The 16,894-nt window shown below is 30.4% G+C and overlaps 3 protein-coding genes and 1 pseudogene across 4 annotated transcripts; all 4 read right to left on the bottom strand. All coding sequences in view use genetic code 12, as the record gives it.

Annotated features, from left to right (window-relative positions):
- Positions 1–473: 473 nt before the first annotated feature.
- CTRG_00423 (uncharacterized protein) lies at positions 474–2,606 on the bottom strand (the record flags this gene model as incomplete). The annotated part of the gene is made up of 1 exon (XM_002545596.1): positions 474–2,606. One exon carries the CDS (start codon positions 2,604–2,606, stop codon positions 474–476), a length of 2,133 nt encoding a protein of 710 aa, XP_002545642.1.
- Positions 2,607–4,102: 1,496 nt separating this feature from the next.
- On the bottom strand, positions 4,103–6,100 carry CTRG_00422 (uncharacterized protein; the record flags this gene model as incomplete). Its single annotated transcript, XM_002545595.1, has 1 exon — positions 4,103–6,100. One exon carries the CDS (start codon positions 6,098–6,100, stop codon positions 4,103–4,105), a length of 1,998 nt encoding a protein of 665 aa, XP_002545641.1.
- Positions 6,101–13,763: 7,663 nt separating this feature from the next.
- Positions 13,764–13,838, bottom strand: CTRG_06337 (annotated as a pseudogene). Its single transcript has one exon. The product of its transcript is annotated as a tRNA-OTHER (tRNA).
- Positions 13,839–14,085: 247 nt separating this feature from the next.
- On the bottom strand, positions 14,086–14,697 carry EMP24 (Emp24p; the record flags this gene model as incomplete). The annotated part of the gene is made up of 1 exon (XM_002545594.1): positions 14,086–14,697. One exon carries the CDS (start codon positions 14,695–14,697, stop codon positions 14,086–14,088), a length of 612 nt encoding a protein of 203 aa, XP_002545640.1.
- Between the last annotated feature and the right edge of the window lie 2,197 nt (positions 14,698–16,894).

The raw sequence follows: 16,894 nt of genomic DNA, 5'->3' as shown, positions 1-16,894 counted from the left end.
AAAAAATGACGGGAAACGCCAGGATAAAATTTGAACTCACACACACACACATAGACACTAAGAAGAAATCAAAAAAATATTAATGCCCTACGGAATATGAATTGTCATTCATTTCATTTCGGACTAGCGCTAAGGTTTATTCAAACATCAAGATTCCATATATGAAAGGTGTTGTTTTAATATAGAAGTATTGACAATGTAACTCTATTTTTCTTTCACTCCCTTGTTCTCCCTTGTTCTCCTTTGCCCCCCCGGCCAGCCCCCCTGTTTTAAACTCTTAGTTTCCGGTAATAGACAAAACCAAAATAAAATGTCCACGTTTGTATATTGTTAATTTATCACAATTTAGTGTTGTAATTGTTTCGTAGTAATGATCCCTACACGTGAGAAAAGATCACGCGATTATACTTTACATAATATTTCACAGAACAACATATATTTTGTAATAGATATAAATAAAAAAGAAAGCAAAACTAAACAGCCAATCTTGGCAAAACAAATCTCTTGACGTCATCAAATTGAGGATCTTTTGGTGGTAACTTGACATTAGTTTGAGGAATCATAAATCCATTGAAATAATCATTGACTTTGTTGAGACCAGCAATGGAGAATTCAGAAACCAAAGCAACATGAGAATCTGGACGTAAAACAAGAATAGCACCTTTTTTCTTATCAATTCCATAAGTTGAATAAATATCAACTTTACCTTCATGATAAGTTTCACCAACTCCTGAATATAATCTCCAATAATCACAACGACGTTTGAAATCTAATGGATGTGTGAAACTTGGGAAATCTTCAAGTTCAACATCATGTCTATCTGATGAATGAATTGTAACAATATCAATAACAGAATTGGCAAATGCATTAATTGGAGTGAATTTTTTAGCAAAATATTCTTTAGAATCAATCAATTCTTGGAAATCATTTAATAAATCAAAATTTTTTGGATGATTCTTGACATCACCAGCAAAAATCAATACTCTAAATCTACCATCAGATGAAAATCTTTCTAAAGTATCAACTGGACGACCATCTGCTTGAGCAATTATATGATCATTGTAAAGTCTTCTACCAACTGGAACTTTAGTAGCCAATGAACTAAATACTCTTCCTTCTTCATCTGGTGAAGAAGAAGAAATATTACTTTGTTTCTTGGAAATCAATAAAGAATCTTCATAATCAACAATAGTACCAGATGCAAATTTGCTACCTTGACGATAAAGTGATTGAAATTCATCAAGATCAACCCCATCCATAACATCAGAATTTGGAATCATTGGTTTACCACTAAATAATCTGGATAATTTATGATCAAAAGCAATCAAATCACGAGCAACTTTCAAACGTTCAGATTCATAAGTTGATAAAATATCTTGTTTGGAAAGACCTTTACATACCAAAGCTAATTTGAATCCTAAATTATAAGTATCTTGCATAGAAACATTCATACCTTGACCAGCTTTTGGTGAATGAGTATGACAAGCATCACCAGTGATAAATACTCTATCATGAGATCCAAATTTAGGACTAACTCTTTGACCAATTTGATAACCAGTATACCAACGTAAATCAGTCATTTCTAAAGTATAAGGTTTGAAAATTTCTTGAGCTTGTTTTAAAATAGATTCAGGAGTAATTTTAGATCTATCAATTCTTTTAGAAGTTTCTTTTCTTTCTTCAGTAGTACCACTAAATTCTTTAGTTTCAGTAGATGAATCTCTATCAACTTCTTTTAATTGAATATAAAATCTAACCAAATCATTTTCTCTTGGAATAACCATAACTGATCCACTTTCTTTAGAATGAATAGCACAACGACTTCTAATATCTGGGAAATTAGTAATTGGAACCATATCCAATACTCCCCAAACAAAATCAGTATGATCACCATCCATATCAATTTCTAATTGTTTACGAACCCAACTATGTGCCCCATCTGATCCAACAACATATTTAGCATGAATAAGTTCATAATCATCTTCATTATCTTTGGTGATATCTTTATAAAATTTCTCTTGATCTCCATCAAAAGCACGGAAAAGTCCATTAGCAATTTTACCAAATTGTTCAGGTTTAGCAGAATTATCATCTAATTTTTTAATTAAAATATCAACTGCATGAGCTTGAGGATTATTAATTTCATTTTCATTAATTTGAAGAGAAATTGGTAATAAAGGACGTTCAACTTTAACTTTACCATCGGAAAAATGTTCAATTGAATCATTAAACCATTTTTCAACATTACCTTGATGAATAACACATTCAGTATATTTTGAAACTCCAGGTGCTGAATCAGGTACTCTTGATTTTCTAGTTAAATATCCATTATCATTAGGTGACCAAAAACACATTTCTGTAACATGATTAGCTACTTTCCAACCTTGATCTAAAGTTGCAAAATCAAAACAATTTTCACTAAATGATTTAAAAATTTCTAATGTACGACTTTGTAATCCATCAGCTTGACCAGCAAATATTTCATTTGATCTTTTATCAATGATTCTAAATGGAATACCACATCTAGCTAACCATGTAGCACACATGTAACCAGATGGACCAGCCCCAATGATAAGTACATCAGTTTTAGATTCTTTAATTGCCATTTTTTGTTCTGTTAATAATAATAATAATAGTAGTAAAAGTAGTTGTTATATGAATAGATAAATATAATATAATATAATGAATAAAAGTGTAGTGATAATGAGAATAAAAAAGAAAAAGAGAGAATTATTACAATTTCAAAGACAGCGATTCGTTGGTTCTTTAAATATTGTAAATTTAGCAAAGTTCATTAAAAAGAATTTTTATATTTTTGCAATGATATAGTTTAAAAGTTTGTAGATTTATTTATTTTTAAGTATTTCCGTTGATGTGGGGTAATTGGATATACATAAGGGTTCCATAACCAATATACACCCCAAAAAAAAAATACAAATTGTTACATATTAAGGTTTAATGTATTTCCGATAACAATTGACTGAATATACAAACTGGTATATTATCTCTTCTTATTTTGAATGGGGGTCCGGAAGAAACTTTAGATTTTAGCCCCAGAAAAGCCCACATTTATCGGATTTTAAATGGAGAGAAACTCAATGGTGGATATATAGAATAGATTATGACAGATGGAGAGGTGGAGGGGGCAGGGGGAGTTACGGATGAATCAGTTACTGGTTCCTGCGGGTTCAGATTACATCATCATCATCATCATCATCATCATCATCATCGAACAGAAAATTATAAAATTAATGACAACCATTTTTTATAGCTGAAGACCCACTATTGAGATATCAACCATATGTTGATTTCCATAGATTACAAATACTTATTTAAAGGTGTGGGGGGAGGGAAGAAGGAAAAACAAATACTCATATTCATTCCAACATATATTGAATTTGTATTGTACTGTACTGTACTGTACTATTTGACTCGTGTCGCAAAAACGTCAAATATTTTTTTTTTTAATATTTAAGTTTTCTTGCATTTCCAGATCGGTCCTTAAAAAAAAAAAAATAATAATATGATAAACTGGTAGCGTGTCGATGAATAAGAAGAGCAAGTAAAATTAAAAATAAATAAAACGTTTAATTGATTTTTACATTTCCATGATTTCAATTAATTTAGTAGCAAATATGTATATATATATATATATATGCATAGTAATAGTAGTGAAAAAAACGTTTGGGTGTCAATTTAAAATGATCATTTAAATTTGATTCTCCCCACAAATCAAAAATGCAACCAAACCAAATCAAACCAAATACAAACCAAATACAAACCAAAGGAAAGGAAAGGAAATAGCCCTTCGCATGAATGGATTATTTGTATATATAGGTTTATTGAAGAGGTCAGTGGAAATACTAGAATTAGAACAATAAAAAATTACCTCTTAATTCTATGATTAGTAGATGAAATAACCCCCCCCCCCGGGGAAGGTAGAAGAGAATAGTAGATCTGAAATTAGTTATGAAGCAATATTTACAACTACGTCACATTCTTTTTGTAATTTTTCATCCCGTGCATGCATTTCACATCTCATTCAAAGATTATCTCCTATATGTATATACTAATTACACAAATATACTCTTTTTCTCATTTCTCATTTAACATTTAATGAATAATAATTATAGATACCTCGTTGACTAAATTCAACTGGCCAACAATAAGATTCATCAAGATTCTTTTTACTTCTGTATCCATTCAAATTATAATATCCAATTGAACAATTAATCTTACGACTAGCATATTTTAAAAAATCTGGTTTCTTAACAGAATTCACAATCTTATTCCCAGTTTCTAAATCATAAAATACTAAATTTGATGTATTTAAATTTTGTTTTGATTTCTTACAAACATCATCAGTTTTATAAATCCATGATCTTCTTCCTTCATTATCATAAAATTTCCAAGTAGCTGGTCGACCCAATTCTTCCACATATGAAGTTTGTATAGGTTGAACAGTAATGTATTCTCCACTCGATGTATAATCATACAATACTTTATAATCAAATTCAATTGCTTCGAGTCCACTTTTAAAATTCTTCCTCATAAACATGGTCATATTCGAACCAACAGATTTGATACTTGTTAAATCAAGGAATTTCATCTGGGTATTATCTTTCATAAATTCATTTAATTCCTCAACAGTAACATGTGCATGACTAATGTTTAAACTCTCCAATTGGGGGAATTTGGCTCTAATGGTTAAAAGAATCTTATAATTAGTTGGCATTCCACCAATATTCAAGTATTTCAAATTTGGTGCATTCAAATTCTTCATAGTGTACAACAAATAAACATCTGAAAGTGGACTAACAACATTTGAATCAATTTGTAAATTCAACCATTGTAATGATCCCCTATTAACTGCTGGATGGTTAACCAAAAAATTAATCAAATCTTTGGTTGTCAATTTAGAACATCTTGCAAGTGACAAATGAGTCAATTGAATATTTGTTGGCAACTTCAACAAGATATTTGATGTAATAGATGTATGATTCAAATCCAATCGACTTAAATTGGTTAAATGAGGGAAAATCTTGTTGAATACTTCATTGGATAAGTTTGAACAATCATGAAATGAAAGTTTTGTTATTGACAATTCATCACGAGTTATTTGTAATTCATCAAATGCCTGAGCAAATAATTCACTACTTGCTCCACAAAAATCTAATGCCTTAATCTTGAGTAATTTGTTAAACAAATAATCCAATACAGTAACATTTAAATCATCCTGGATATTCTCTGATGCTAAAAACTCCAACAAATTAGGAGTCATGGATAATGCTTTTGAAATGGTTTTATAAGTAACCATTTGAATTTCTTGATTCATTCTTCCTGTTCTTCCTAAACCAATTGATGTGAATTGTTGGAAATCCATAAACTCCACATATTTCCCAATGATCGGGTTACTTATTAAATTATTCAAGAATTTATCAAATGAATGAGGACGATTAAAAATAGTATACTTGTATAAGAAACAAAGTGACAAATGGTGGAATTTCTTCAGTAACAAAGGAATAGTATTGGCGAATTTTTCCAAATTGGCATTGATAGATGAAATATCATTATCCACATAAACATATTCAAGAATTGTATACAATATCTCCAAGGGATAAGAAAGTAATGGTGAAAATGGTTCTTCTTCTTCTTCTTCTCCTCCTCCAATTACTTCTACTTCATGGTGTGCCTTTTCTTCTTCATTTAATTGACGTTCAAACTCTTCGGCTTCTGCCATTACAACATCATAACCATCATCCACATTATTATCCTCTCTATCAGTAACAATATCCTCCACTGATGATGCGGGTGATTGTGGTTCGATATGATTAAATCCTTGCCCTATGACCGACAGGTCCGAATATGCATTATATGATTCATTGGATGTGACTGGACTTAAGAAAAAAGTCGATGGATATTCATCAGGATTATCTGGTGGAGATGTTATAGGAATAAGGGATAAATCATTATCATCAATCTGTGAACTTGATGTGGGTTGTTGTTGTTGCTGTTGTTGCTGTTGGTGTTCGTTTTGTTTTTTAAATACACTTGCTCTGATCTTATCCAAGTATCGACGATGCTGAAGATTAAAATTCATTACCAAGTGATATATATGTGTAGAGATAATGAACGTTATTTTAATAATAATTCTAAAAGAAAAATTGGTTCTTTTTCTCCTGATGGATTGAAATGCATTATAAAAAAAAATATAGGTGAAGAGAAAATTGCACTCTCCATTTTTTTTTTACTGTGCGTGTGCACTGTGTGTGTGCACTGTGTGTGATGCGAGAAAGTCATTGAAAACTCACACAAGGGAAAAATGCCTTATGGTTTTAATTCTCGGACTCCGAGAAATTAATTTGGCAGTATGACGCAAGTTGTTTTAATATTGTTACAAGGTTCCCCTTCCCACTTGAAGGCATTCTATACACAGACAATTCTCATTCCTGACATGTACATAGACCATTCACATTGTATATTGTCTCCTATATATATTGTAATGACAAACGAATTGATATATTATAAAAGACACAACTCTTCTGATTTCCCCTCGTTATTGCCAATTCTCCTAACCACAAAATCAAAGAAAAGTCACAACTAATCGGAAATTAAACTATACCACACTTTGTAAAATTCAAAAGATAAAATTTTACAAATACACATTAAGCGCAAACCTGTATAATTAAACAATTTAATATTTGTTCATATATTTCAACCTTCTAATATCAAAACATCGTATTATCATCGATACATTCAAATCTTGGCTCTTCACTTTGTGTTATAATCATTATAGTTGTTACAAGCCTTACAAGAGAATCCAAAGCGGGGAGACAAATTCCAATTAAATAAATGTCCATAACATTCTCTTCTCGTGCCTTACTTGATCACCAACTCATTTCTTACATAAACTATTATCGGACATGCCTTTGAGAGAGAGTCCTATAGGAACAAGTTTTTACTGTTCATATGACTAACGAAGGTAGTCCAATCAATGTGAATTAGACTAGCTTAATAAATCAAAAGAATATATAAATAGTGGGAATTTCCTCTTCTTTCGAAAAACTCACGTTATATCGATTTAGAAAACTTAGTTTATAAATTGGCGGTATAATGAGGTTAAAATGTAATTGTTGAGTGATGTGTCTCCAACACTAAAAGTTATCACGTTTCACTAAGCTAAATCATATGTGATTAGTTAACTATGGATATTTGTAATAAATATAACTAATTCAAATGCTCATCTCTACCCGAACAGTAATTCTAACAATTATTTATATTTATCATTATACAAGATGAATGTTTGGTAGTGTGATTTGTTCATATTTGAAAAAAAATAGCTGTGCTTTTCAGTTATCAGATAATTGTATCAAGTTTTTTTAGTGTCTGCTCAAAAAATATGCTATAGTATAACAGAATGTATGGTTTAGATAGAATTAATAGTGATACAGACATAATAATTACAAGCTCTATTAGATTCTATATGTGATTAATCGTGTACAGCATTAGTAATAGTTTTATGTAGTTATAACACCAATTGAAACAGTTTTCCTCTTCTTATCTAGCGATTTGCAGATATGGGGTATCAAAAGTGAAAATCTCAAGGGATGTTTCTTGGAAATTTATCTCTCGACGTAAACTGGTCGATAATTTTATAATTTTAGTCGACAATTACCGCGAAAAAATTGCAAAATTCAAAAAATTGAAAAATAAATCATGAAAGTGCTATACTGATACATATCTACGAATTTAACACAATTAATAGTTTTAAGGATATTTAAACAATAATAGAAGGATATTTTCACCTTTGATGACATCTACAATAGATTCAAGTGACAGCAAATTGATGATATCATACTAGTGCAACTGAAAATATGCCATCAGTTGAATTTTGTATGGGGAAAAGAGATTCACGTCTTTTTTTGGTATTTTTTCGTGTGTGAACCGATTTGAATTTCACGGGAATAAACCTCTTGAGATCCTGATCAACCCCTTTGGAAATACCAGATGAACAAAAAGTTAGAAAATTAATATAATAATAGTATATATCTGTCAACATGTAGATGAATATTCTAATGAATACAATTTGAGTGGTCTGGATATCATAATTATTGAGTTATTTAGGAAAACCATAATTCCCGATAAAAAAAAGATACTTTGATTTTTGAAGAGTAAGGTTTGATAGATAACTCCACCAGTTTTCATTGTATTGGCTCAAAAGTTAGTGTGGCAGTATTAAACAAAGATATAAATAACATTATGTTGTCAAAATGACGATAATCGAGCCAGAATTGATAGATCTAGTGAAATATATGCAACTTTATGAAATCTCTTTGGTTTGCAAAATAAGGGAAATAATTTCCAGTGGTCGCATTTTTGGAAATTCTCTAAAAATTACTGAGGTTTCTTTTTTTCCACGTTTTGGCAACCTTTGGGCAACCTTATGACGTTGCCATTTTTCAGCAACATAATGAGGTTTTCAACAAACTAAAAAGGACATTGGTGTTTCTCACTTTAGGTTATTTTCAAAAGTCTTCCGCAACTTTATAAATGCACCTTTTTTTCCAAAATCTTGCAACAACATCAATTGACTGGTATTAGCTTTCATCATATTTTTGTTATTTGCAAACATGAAAAAGTGACAAAAACAAAAATATCGATAAACAATATCGTGGAATACTATGAATGCTCTTATATACTATCATTACATATGAAATAGGGACAAATATACATCAGCGGCAATTATTGAAACTATCCAGGAGCTACTCATTCAATATAAAAATTCAGTATATATTTCATTCCCCGAAGAGGTGAACTGTAAGTGGATTTGTAAGAAAAAATTTACCAGTTGAATAAACTATTACCAGTCAATGGTGTGAATTAAATTAGCATTACAAATATTTACCGATTAAAATTTGTTATTAGTTATGTTCAGCCTATTCTCGACATGTAAGTGGGGAAACTTCTTGAATTTAGGTCCATGGTTCGAACGAAAGAATCTGAAGAAAAAGAAAAAAAAGTTCAAATATGACAACCAATGAAAGATATAATACATAAATCGGGTTCTGTTCCATCACTACCACTATTAGTACTTACCAGGACAATCTATTGTGTTATTCTTTTATTATATCATCGAGTTAAATGCATAAAACCCACAATGGTTCATGTATCCAACCAGTACAACTGAAAATATATCACCAGTTACATTTTGTATGGGGAAAAGAGATTCAAGCATTTTTGGATATTTTTTCGTGCGTGAACCGATTTGAATTTCACGGGAATAAACCACTTGAGTTGCTGATGGACCCCTTTGAAAGCACTATATGGTTTAAAAACTGTAAAAATAATATGAGAATAGTATACAAATGATTAAATCTACATTAATATTCCAATGAATACAGTTTGAGCTGTCTGGATAGTGCAATTACTGATTTATTTGGAAAAATTATAATTCCCGATAAAAAAAAGATACTTTGAAATTCCAAGAGTAAGATTTACATCTAACTCCTCCAATACTTAGTCGATCAATTCAGAATAAACTTATATAGCATAGTTTATCACTACAAATCATATGCCGTTTTCAAAATTGCAAAAATCGTACTAAAAGTAACAAATGTTTCAAATCGTGGAACATTTGCATGGCCCACTGTAACGACAAGAGAAACAGAGATCTAAATGCTACTTTTTTCTGGAATTTGCAAATATTCCCCAAATTTGGAACATACAAATCTATGTTGCATTGGATGGAACATTTGGACATTCTAATACAGAGCAAAACCATTGGGATATAGAAATACGCACTAATTAGGATATTGAAAATCAGTGAATTAATGCACAGAATATTTGAATATACAGATATATATAGCACATCTACTGGAATATACGAATACGCACCAAATCAGAAACTTAAAATCTATGATTTAATTGAGGGAATATTTGAATATATAAGTTACCACCATCAAACCCATAAATGTAATCATCCATCTTCTGTTTTACTTTCTTCAGAATCTTGACAAATTGGTTATTTTGATTGACCATTACCATGGAATATATTATTTTGGTTGATTCACATTATATTCTGATGGATTAGAAAATACTCATTTTGCAACGAATTATTCAAAAGTGTCTAAAATGCTTTTTTTTTTCTGTATATCAAAGATCTATTCTCACTACAATTTTGTATGGGGAAAAGAGATTCACGTCAATTTTTAAGATTTTTTCGTGTCTGGGCCAATATTAAAACTACGGGAATAAACCAATCGAGTTGCTGATGAACCCCTTTGAAACCGCTAAATACACCCATAATAGGAATTTCCACATTTAAATCACTTGATTGTATTTGTATTTATATAATTATTTCAATTAATCCATTTTCAGCGAACTTATCACTGCAATTATTGGACTATTTAAGAAAACCATAATTCCCGATAAAAAAAAGATACTTTGATTTTTGAAGAGTAAGGTTTGATAGATAACTTCACCAATTGTTAACAAATTCACCCGGGATTGGATGTGACACTATTAAACACTGATACAAATAATGTACCGTTGTTCAAACGACGAATATCGAGTTAGAATCAATAGATCTAGCAAAACATGGACAACTTCATGAAGTATCTTTGGTTTTAAATATAAGCAACTTAATTTTTTGTCATCGCATTTTTGGAAACTTTCTTAAAATTAATGAGGTTTCCAATTTTCCACGTTTTGACAACCTTTGGGCAACCTTATGACGTTGCCACTTTTCAGCAACATAATGAGGTTTTCAACAAACTAAAAAGAATGCTGCGATTTCTCAATTTTGGTTATTTCAAAAAGACTCCCTCAACTTTATTATTTCACCTTTTTTTTTCCAAAATCTTGCAACAACATCAGTTGACTGCTACTAGCTTTGATATTATTTTTGTTATTTGAAAAAAGTGGAAACCACAACAATATCGATAAACAATATAGCGGAATACTATGAATATTCGGATAGACTATCATTTTATATAAAATATCGACAAATATACATCAGCGGCAAATAATGAAACTATACTGTATCGGTATAAAACTCCAGTCTATACTTCATTCTCCAAAGAGGTGCATTGTAAGTAAATTTAAAGAAGAAATTTATCATTTGAATAAATTATCAGTAGTCGATGGCTTGAAATGAATCAGCATTACAAATAGTTACCAATTAAAATTGGTTATTAGTTATGCTCAACCTATTATCGACACACGGATTCCGCGAATTCTTGAATTTAAGTCCATGGTTCATACAGAAAACTCTGAGAAAAAAGAAAAATAAAATCAAATATCAGAAAGAGTGAAATATATAATATATAAATCAGCTTCTGATCCGTTGGTACCACTATTAGTACTTGCCATAGCCATATATGATGTTATCAGATTATTACATAATCTAGTTGAATGCATGAAAGCTACAATGGATCATCTTTGGAACCAGTACAAGTGTAAATGTACCTTCAGCTAAATTTTGTATGGCGAAAAGAGATTCAAGTCATTTTTGGTATTTTTTCGTGTACAAACCGATTTAAAAATCATGGGAATAAACCACTTGAGATGTTGATGGACCACTTTGAAAGCACTAGACACACCAACAACAGGGATCACTAGCTCCAATGCATATAAATGTGTACTAATTTGTATGGATATTTCAATCAAACCATTTTCAACGTGGCCAAACTCATGTTTATTGAGTTATTTAGAAAAATCATAATTCCCGATAAAAAAAAGATACTTTGAAATTCCAAGAGTAAGAGTGATAGATAACTCCTCCAATACTTAGTCGATCAATTCAGAATAAACTTATATAGCATAGTTTATCACCGGAAATCATACACCATTTTCAAAAATGCAAAAATCGTACTAATAATGACAAATGTTGCAAATCGTGGAACATTTGGATGTCGCACTGTGACGACCATAGAAAACAGAGATATAAATGTTACTTTTTTCTAGAACATACAAATATTCTACAAAGTTGGAACATTGAAATCTATGGATATATGGAGGGAACATTTCTATATACGGATATATGGAGGGAAAATTTGTACATACAGATGCGCACCAAATCAGGAACATACAAATCAATGGTTTAATGGATGGAACATTGTAACACACAGATATATGGCGCAATCACTGGAACATATAAATGTACAACAAAAAGTGACATTCAAAAATATGGTTTCAAGGATGGAATATTTGAATATATATATATATTTATTTTCGGAATGTAGATTTATAAGTTACCGCCATCAAATTCATGAAAATGATCTACTGTTATGTGTCTTTCCTTATTCATAATTCTGTCAAACTGATTATCTTGATTGATTCCCATTATATTCAAATGGATTATAGAATATATGTCAAAAGGAAATTGTTCAAGAGTGTCTAAAATGCTGTAATTTTTTCCGTATCATTACAAAAATATGAACTATTCTCGCAACATACCAAATCTGCTAACCCGATTCACTTAATAGAAGAGTTTAATCAGATCATAATTTTAAGTAGAAAATCTCCATTCATTGCTTAATTGTTTTAGGATATTTATATTCATAGTGGATATCATCATTATTCACTTCTATTTAATCTAACTTGTCAAAATTATAACAGTTGTTACTTTTTGTATGGTGAAATAAGATTCAAGTCAACTTTCATGTCTGAATCAAAATGAAAATTACGGAAATAAGCCACTATAGATCATAGTGAATTCATTTGGAAACGCTATACACACCAATACTGTGAATTATCAATATGTAAGTATCTCAATGTAATGGTAAACATATGAATATAATAACAATACAATTTTCAGCTATATCAATAGCACAATTATTGGAAAATTTATACAAATTTTGTGAGACGTCTTATGAAATGCAAAATTAATAATTCCATTAGAGCAGTAATGATAACACATTGAATACTATCAATATTCTGATACAGATATATATATATATAAGCCAACAGAATATATTAAGTATTGAACAATGTAATGAATTAAACTCCACCTTTTGTTTTGTTAGAATGTTTACAATATCCATAGACACAGATTTGAATTTTTATAATATGTTTCAAGTAGTTTATTCTTTATAGTTTACCATAAAACTTGAAAGAAATTATCCACTACTTCCAAATGTTTTATATTCATGTACTAATTTTACTGAACCTTAATCATTGTTACTATTAATAATGTTTGTCCGTTTTTAGTACCATTATCATCAAGTTATCCCCCGTTATCAAAACAGCATTGTATAATTAGTCTCAAGATATTTCATAATCTAAATATATGATATGTTAAATGGTATTTTTCGTATAATAATAATTGGTCTTACTTTTTGAAACTAGTTTATATTGTTATCGACAAATAAGAAAATTCTAAATTTGTTGTAAAAAATTTCAACCCTCCTGTCAAACATTTTGCAACTCAAAGACTTCTTGTGACAAACACCATAGAATCAGATGCAGATCCAAAGCGTATGTAAAGGGGTCTGTCCTAGTTCCAAGCTTTGGTTTTTCATATTGTATCATCATTTAACAAAGACAAACAATTAATAATGACTGCTCAACAAACTAACAGCAACGCTAACACTAAAACTCAATATACTTTTGCTGCTTCTAAAGACAATGCTGTTATTCATGTCTTGAATGGGAAAGGATACATGGCTTATAACTGTACTGTGATGTAATTGATGCATGGAAACAACCCAAAAAAAAAAAATGTATGCATAATTTTTTAAATTCAGAGAACAAAAATGAAAGATTGCAAGAACCCGAGGAATCGAACCCGGGGCCCAACGATGAGCAACGTTGAGATTTTACCACTAAACCATTCTTGCTACTTGTTGAGAATCCAAAAACAGTCTGGTTTAACATGTACTGTTAATTCAATTAATTCAACGTATATAAAAATCAATTCTCGAATTTAATAACGTCCCTTGCAATGTTAATTGTTAATGCTAGCTTCTTTCAATACTAAGTACTTTATGTCTCATTAACTAGTATAGACTATTTAAGGCCTATTCAATGTATGAAAAAAAATATATACAAAAAAAAAAAAAAAATAATGAAAATGTGTCAAAAGAATTATACAACAGATTGAACTTCAAAGAATCTACGTAAGTAATAGATTTGAAAGATGGAGTTAACGGCAACAAAAAGGATTTGGAAAACAGACCACCATTTAACTCTTGAATTGGTGGATTCTGCGGTATTTCTATGAGTTCTTTCTCTCAAGACCAAATAACCTTGTTCAGCTTTAACATCTTCAGTCAATTGATTTAATCTTTGAATAGCATATTCCAAACTATCCAGTTTTGGATCATTAACATCAACATAAACAACACCATGAATATTAAATGAAACATCAAGATCAACTCTACCGGATTTTTCATTACTAAAACAATAAGTATATTTACCTGAAGAAGGAGCTTTAACAACTTCATCACCATGATCTAAATCAGTTTTTTTCAAAATAGTTTGTCCTTGTGGAGTATTAATATAAAAATCAATAGTATATTGTTCAGCATTATGTGGGTTACGAGAACCAACTTGGAAACTCACAGCAAGTTCATCATTCTTTTTCAATTCTTCAAAAAAACATTGTTTACCATAAGGATGTAATAAAACATTGTGAGCAGAAATTGCTGTAATGAAATATAAAAACACTGAAGCAACTAAAGATGATGAATACTTCATTGTTGATGTATGTAATTGGGTTAAACTTGAGTAATTTGATAAAGTGAATTCTAAAAATGTTTTGGTTGGCTTTTAAAAAAAAATACGTTGATCTTGAAAATTTTTTTTTTTTTGTTTGGTTCTATTTTTTGCTTTTGCTTTGTTGTACTAAGAGAATTTTCGCACTGTCTGGATTTCAACAAGGAAAAAAAAAAACACGAACACACGAACACACGAACAAACAACGCGTGAAAAAAAATAAAGGAACAACCAGTGGTCGTGTATACAGGGCAAAGAATCCTCTTTTTAATTTTTCTTTTTTTTTTTGGTGGAGATTTATACTACGGATTTAGCAACCAATGGATGTTGAGATATGGTGACAACCTAGTGTGGATGTTCTTAGGTTATAATATGAAACTTTTGCATTGGTTTCAACTAATCCAATCTGGTAGTATTCTTGACTGTCCAATGATATTATTCCCCAAGGTACACTAACAGAAACAGCAACATCTACCAATCAATTAAACAACATCCAATTGACTTCAGTTTAGAAATATCTCTCTTCCCCCGGTAATCGTAGTCACCTCCTTCTTCACCAATTCGGTCAAGCTTTATTTCTTTCTGAATCAACAATAATGTGTTTTTGTTTGTTTGTTTGTTTGTTTGGTTTAATGTGATTTAATTTAATTTATCATAATCATCTTAGTTTATACATAATAATGAATGCAACTCGGGGAAAAGCAACACCACCATCAACAACAAAAAAAAAAAATCCGAGAAAGTTAATTTTCGATATTTTGAGAGTATATTCTTATATTTTCGTTCTATCTGAACAGATTCTTATACATCATGGAATCACGAAGCTCGTAATGTTGATATTCAAAATATGAATAATAAGCTTTTTTCTTCTTTTGGATGGTACTTCTAATCGTGAGAATATGACCATCATATATAATGGATAATCTATACAATTGACAAGAGAAACATAATGTTCTTAAATCCATGATCACTATCTAAAATATCATTTATCTTATTAATTATAAGACAAAGTTGCCCCATTTTGTATAATGTTTTAATGGTAACAATAGTAATACCAATAGCAATAACAATAACAATGCTACTATCGCTAATAATAATATTAATCAGTGTGGCTAATTTGTGTACATTAAAAGAAGGGTTCAATTTCGTTACGTACAAGAAACTAAATTGGTGAAATCGATTCAGTGTATTTTTTTTTCTTTTCTTTTCTTTTCCATACATAAAATCTAACCACAGAAATATCAACTCAAAGGTTATTCTTGTTCATTTTTATACTTTATGTTTTCATTCTCATGCTTCATGCACTTGTATTTTTTTTTTTTAATACATTTTACATCATCCTTGGAATATTCTTCAGTTTGTAAAGCACTAGGGTGAAGTCCATCTCAGAAGTGTTGAATCGTCATCATCAAACAAGTGATCAGTCCTCTTACAAACGAGTATATATTGTTTATTGAGTTCATAGATGCAAATATGGTTTAGATTGTATTAGAAATATTAGTACACACTCTTTAAATAAACAAATAAAATACGAAAAATTGCAATAGATCCACACTCCTTCTAGAAATGTTGCAAACAACACATTCATTCTGGAATAATAGACCTAAGCAAAGACAAAAACAAATGTAAAGAACTATAAATAATGTAATTGTACTCTCACACTGAAATGGAACAAGAAGGAAAAATGTCAAAAAATTAATTTCAAAAAAAAAAAGTCAAACTCCAATTAACAAAAATAAAACCAATAATAATGTTAAAAAAAATGTAGCTAGATGTAGTAATGTAGTCTATATTTAATTTCCCCATAAATATATATTTATATAAGCCTTATTCTCTATTTTTCTTCTTTCACACCACTATTGTTAGATTGAACTGGTGATTGAGTAGGTGGTTGCTGGTTTGGTTGTCCTTGTGATTGAGGAGGCTGGGAAGCTTGTTGATGTGGAGATGTCTGTACTGGTGCCTGTTGTTGTTGTGGTTGTGATTGTGGTTGTTGAGCACCAGCAACAGATTGTACTTGTGGAGATTGATGAGCTGTTGAACCATTACCAGTTATAGGGCTGGCAGCACTTGGGTTTGCAATTCCTGCTTGTTGTGGTTGTACAGGAGATTGTTGTCCTGGAGCAGACCTGGTTGTTGTTTTGTTGCTGTGTTGCTGCAGTTGTTGTTGTCCTTGGTA

Source organism: Candida tropicalis (genome assembly GCF_000006335.3).
Source record: "Candida tropicalis MYA-3404 genomic scaffold supercont3.1, whole genome shotgun sequence".
NCBI lineage: Eukaryota > Fungi > Ascomycota > Pichiomycetes > Serinales > Debaryomycetaceae > Candida > Candida tropicalis.
The sequence above is the reverse complement of the archived record's forward strand: the minus strand, read 5'-3'. Positions and strand labels throughout refer to the sequence as shown.